The 6,000-nt window shown below is 41.1% G+C and overlaps 1 protein-coding gene across 1 annotated transcript in view; it reads right to left on the reverse strand.

Moving 5' to 3' along the window:
- The window catches only part of jade2 (jade family PHD finger 2), a gene marked incomplete at both ends in the record, with an annotated part of 461,718 nt that extends 458,589 nt beyond the window's left edge, over positions 1–3,129 (reverse strand). Inside the window, 1 exon segment of the mRNA XM_084320505.1 lies at positions 3,066–3,129. Coding sequence (XP_084176631.1) covers positions 3,066–3,129 — 64 coding nt within the window.
- Between the last annotated feature and the right edge of the window lie 2,871 nt (positions 3,130–6,000).

Below are 6,000 nucleotides of genomic sequence, written 5' to 3' on the forward strand. Positions count from 1 at the left end.
TGGAGGATGAAGACCAGAAAAAGTTTTTCGGCTTTTTTACATAAGGGTCCTCCATTTTCAATTCATCAAAACATTTAGAGACATACAAATATACAGTAGTTTCATAAAAAAAAAGAAAAAAAGTATATATATATATAAATTGCTGATTGTGTTAGTTGAACAATCGGTATCGGCTGCAATTTTTCATATCGGTGCATCCCTAGTTATACCCCTATATATATTAGAGCTGGGACTTTATCACGTTAATTTCGATTAATTAACTACAGAGAAAATTAAACGTAAAAAAGAATGACACATTTTATCGCACGTTGCGGCACTTTTCTCTCGTCTGTCGGCTTCGGGCTGCGTTTTCGACAATCAACCAATGCATTGTTGGAAAGGTGAATTTGCCGCCTTTCGATCATCACCACACTCAACCTATTGCGTGATTCCATTCTCGAGTTACAAGACGAAACATCCGGCGAGCGTAATTTTACAAGCCGTTCGGACGAGTGACCACGTCCGGTAGGGGTGGGGAGGGAAATTGATACGTAGTAGTATCGCGATACTTTGCGTGGCGATACTGTATCGATACAGGGACGCCAAGTATCGATATTTAATTATTCATATTATTATTTTTTTTTGTATAAGGAAGTTGCATTGTTCAAATACCTGTAATAGTACAGTAGTCCACACACACACGCATGTGCATTCAGTTAAGTTGGAATATGACTGTAATACAAACAGTTCAGTTTGTCAGGTACATGCAACACAGATTACAGTGTTTGTGTTGTCAAAAATATTGAAGTATCGATACATATCGATACTGAATATTTAAAATGGTTTCGATACTCATTTCCCGAAATACCGATACTTTCTGCAGTATCGGTACCAGCTGGCGAGTGTTCTACCTCAAGTTGTTGACGCGCTGTTCAGAGCACTTGCCCCTCCGCCTGCTCCGAGTCCAGCCCTCCCCCTCAGAGCCGTCTTCAGTTTGTAAATAAACATTTTAGCCGAGTGAAGATGGCAAATGCAGAGCCTCCGCAACTTGTGTTTGTGGATAAAGAAAACAGCAGAAGTGCTGTTTGGAGGTACTTCGGGTTTGAGTAAACAACGAAGGACAAGCTAAAGCTGCCCCAATGCTATTTGCAAGCGGTGTTAGAGCAGTGCCAACGAGGATCTCCATAAAGAAATGAAAGAGGTTTGTGACAGCTGCTCTTTCAACGTCACTGTGACTGAAGCATTAAACCATTAACTCTAGTTTAATACATGATACGTTGTCTACTGATGGCGCATAATATCAACAGCTGATTCCTTGTAACGTTAGAGCTAGCTACTGCTAGCCGTTAGCTCCGTTAGCTTAGCTGGCCACTTTTACAATTACTGCATGGAAACGGAGTAACGTTAACGTTTAAACGTTATGTCGAGGTCATACAATACTACAGTCGGCATAAGGTTAACGTTACCCCGTTTCCATGAAGTGTTTAAATAGCAGTATTACTAACTGTAATACAAACAGTTCAGTTTGTCAGGTACATGCAACACAGATTATAGTGTTTACATCCGTCTGCTTGGGAAAATACCATGTTCTGCATCTGCAATTAAAATGATTGAAGTGAGATGAACAGTTATTTTTAAATGTGTGATCTAAAGATAAACAAAGGGTTTTAAAAGTGTTATATTTATCTTCTCTTATAGTACCAGAGAGAAGCTGAGGAGAATCAACCAGCAACAAAAGCAATTTTTTTTTTTTTATATCGAAATGGTATCGAAGTATCGATACTTTTCAAGGTATCGTATCGAAGTCGAAATTCCAGTATCGTGACAACACTACAGTGTTTACATCTGTCTGCTTGAGAAAATACCATGTTCTGCAATAAAAATGATTGAAGTGAGATGAACAGACTGAACTTTATTTTATTAGATAAAACATGTTGACAAAGTTTTACTTTGCAGTTGAAAAAAGGTAATAAATTAAATTTGATCAAAAAATAATAATATGTCCGCCAGCATATCGCGATATATTTAGTATCGCGATACTATCGTATTGTGACGCAAGTATCGCGATCGTATCGTGCGGTCTCTGGCGATTCCCACCCCTAACGTCCGGTTGTGAACAGTCCTGAACTGACCAGTGACCAGCCACCACTGATGGCAAAGATTGTTGACCACCGTTGTAGCCAAGGAGCGTCTGCTCCGAAAGCGATCCCAGACCGGCGCTCAGCGATGTGAAAAGAAGCGGCTGGCGATGTATCGGAGGAGGCATGTGGTAGTTCTACACCCTCCCCAGGCCGACAGTGGGGCAATGCGCGCAACGACCAGGAAGGGAATTGGCATAATGACTAAATTAGGATGGGTGAAAAATACAGAAAGCCCAAAAATAAATAGAATAAAAAAAAGTATTTTTTTATAAAAACAAATAAATAAATTGCATTGATCCGACTGTTGGTCTGTGTAGTAGCTAATAAACAAGATTTTGCTGCTTAAACGTATATATAATGTATATTCATTGATTCACTCGTATACCAAAATCCATTTGAATTAAAAAAATTTGCTTTTCGCATCAATACATTTGATACAAAATTTGTATCGAGTCCCACCACTAATATATTATATATACTCTCAGTCGTAGCCTCAAGTACAGTCATTGTTGAATTGCAAGGACGAGATGTGCCATGATAAATGAAGGGCTTATTCAAATCCAGGAATAAATTGCCTCTCCGCATACCAATCTGCTTTGCTAGCTCTTATCTTTTAAAAAGAATGTAATCGCCCACACCAGTGCAAAACAAGTCATGGTGTTTGATGTAAGCACACTGATGCCAGAGTGCGCTGAATGTAGCAAGATGCAGCACGTCCTACCTGGTCAGCAACATTGTTACAAACCTTGCCGGCAGAGACACTATACCAGAGGTAGTGTAATATACTATTGTCAACAGTGGTACATTGTAACACTGGGACAGTGGAACAAGTGCATTATTTAGCTAGCTGTGCAGTATATGGAAAATGAATCAATCCCCCCCCGGCCAATCAGAATCGAGTATTCACACAGGCCATAACATAAGATATTCCTCTGTCCAACTTACTGTCTTTGGTGTCTGAATCATTACTGCTGGTGGAGTATTTCCTCCTCTTCTTCTCACTCTCCATCTGTTGGGGAAGAACAAAAAAAAGAATGGTGCTCAGAGATGGTGTTGTGTTTGAGAACCCTGTCACACGTACTGTACCCCTAGGATCAAATCCTGCCAGAACCTGCTCTCATGTGTCTCCCCCACTCCCTTTCAACCTTCCTACAGTCTCAATAAAGAACATTCTCACCTGTGTCTCCCCTACTCCCTTTCAACCTTCCTAGTATCTCAATAAAGAACCTTCTCTCCTGTGTCTCCCCTACTCCCTTTCAACCTTCCTACTGTCTCAATAAAGAACCTTCTCTCCTGTGTCTCCCCTACTCCGTCTCCCTTTCAACCACCCTAGTCTCTCAATAAAGAACCTTCTCTCCTGTATCTCCCCTACTCCCTTTCAACCTTCCTAGTATCTCAATAAAGAACCTTCTCTCCTGTATCTCCCCTACTCCCTTTCAACCTTCCTCGTGTCTCTATAAAGAACCTTCTCTCCTGTATCTCCCCTACTCCCTCTCAGCCTCCCTACTGTCTCATTAAAGAACCTTCTCTCCTGTGTCTCCCCTACTCCGTCTCCCTTTCAACCACCCTAGTCTCTCAATAAAGAACCTTCTCTCCTGTGTCTCCCCTACTCTGTCTCCCTCTCAGCCTCCCTACTGTCTCAATAAAGAACCTTCTCTCCTGTGTCTCCCCTACTCTGTCTTCCTCTCAGCCTCCCTACTGTCTCAATAAAGAACATTCTCTCCTGTGTCTCCCCTACTCTGTTTCCCTCTCAGCCTCCCTACTGTCTCAATAAAGAACCTTCTCTCCTGTGTCTCCCCTACTCTGTCTCCCGCTCAGCCTCCCTACTGTCTCAATAAAGAACCTTCTCTCCTGTGTCTCCCCTACTCTGTCTTCCTCTCAGCCTCCCTACTGTCTCAATAAAGAACCTTCTCTCCTGTGTCTCCCCTACTCTGTCTCCCTCTCAGCCTCCCTACTGTCTCAATAAAAAACCTTCTCTCCTGTGTCTCCCCTACTCTGTCTCCTTCTCAGCCTTCCTAGTATCTCAATAAAGAACCTTCTCTCCTGTGTCTCCCCTACTCTGTCTCCCTCTCAGCCTTCCTAGTATCTCAATAAAGAACCTTCTCTCCTGTGTCTCCCCTACTCTGTCTCCCTCTCAGCCTTCCTAGTATCTCAATAAAGAACCTTCTCTCCTGTGTCTCCCCTACTCTGTCTCCCTCTCAGCCTTCCTAGTATCTCAATAAAGAACCTTCTCTCCTGTGTCTCCCCTACTCTGTCTCCCTCTCAGCCTTCCTAGTATCTCAATAAAGAACCTTCTCTCCTGTGTCTCCCCTACTCTGTCTCCCTCTCAGCCTTCATATTGTCTCGATAAAGAACCATCTCTCCTGACAACAGAACAGACAACTCATTCCACCAGCTGGCACTGAATAAGAGAGCAGATACACACAGGTACTGTTGGTGTCTAAAAATACACAGATAGAGCACAGTGTTGGTATTGGACATCAGGCCAATTACTGAAGCAGGTTAACCACAGTATCAGAGAGCTTCCCCAATACTAAAATCACCAAAAGCCACATGAATGTCAGAACTCCGGCTGAACACGTGGTATTGGCCAAAAAAAGTGAAAGGTTTAGTACTAGGTTTGCCGCAGTGATGTGGAATTTCCCACGACTAATAAACTCATGACAACACCGGTGTTACCGGTAAACACTGGACATTTTACATAATGACACTCAATATCTGTAGAGTGCTTACTTTGATCTTTAACATTACGGGGCTACATTGCTTCGCTGTGACTGTCCATCTCTACATCTGTTTTTAAATTAAATCGCATATTTTTTTTACTTTGTACTACCTTAAACAGATATTTTTCAAGTTTGAATACTCTTATCAACATGATAGTAGACAAATGCTTGCTTTATGCAAAATGTTTATTTATTGCCACAATGAGAAATACTGTCCAGAATCTTCAAGTAACTAAGATGTGCAAACTGCATTGTAAAACAAAATGCTTTTTTTTATAAAAGCCCAACAAAAAAATAACAGATTTACTACATAGTAATGATTGCTAACACAGTAGTGTGTTGAACTTTACACTTGAACTATTCCTAACCCATTTTTTTGTTTAAGCAGTCATTTAACACAAAAGGATGACCCTCACACATTGCAAATTTGCATCAAATTCAAAACAAACAGAGTGATGCACAAAATAACTTAAAAGAAAATAATAATTTAAAACAATGAATAAAGTGTGCATGAAATAATAGGGGAAAGAAAAAGGTAGGAACTTGTTACATTCACCCAGACAAGGACTGAGGACTCACACACCCCCCCTCTCTCTCTCTCACACACACTCCCAGCTCTCTCTCTCTCTCTCTCTCTCTCTCTCTCTCTCTCTCCCTCTCTCTCTAAGTCAGAAACAAACATAGTATCAATGAGAGTATCGAACCTACCAAAAAAAATGTGTGCCGTTAAAATAATGAACACATTCCCGGCCATTAGATTAGACGGGCCCCACTCTAGCATGCCAGCTTTTCATTACAACTTTTCACTGTGCGTCACGTTGTTCGTAGAGCTAAATCTATATTTTATATTATAGCTATGTATCCATTGTCATTGACCTTCCGTTCAATATGCCATAAAGAAATATTTTTTTCATCAATACATTCCCGTTTTATACCGTAATGAATATGAGCGTTATATGGGAATGGTCTGGGATAATTCCTGCAAAGCTAGTTATAAGGCGCTAAGCTAATAACGTTAAATCGATTGGCGTTTCGGCCCTACACAAGCTAGAGTTAAAAATCAAAATGCATATGATCGGTATCATGTTCCACCATGAATGCATGAAAGGGGTGGGGCGGGGGAAGTCGTTTCTGATTATTGATTACCAATAACGGCA

The sequence above is a fragment of the Notolepis coatsorum genome (genome assembly GCF_963971535.1).
Source record: "Notolepis coatsorum genome assembly, chromosome: 8".
NCBI lineage: Eukaryota > Metazoa > Chordata > Actinopteri > Aulopiformes > Paralepididae > Notolepis > Notolepis coatsorum.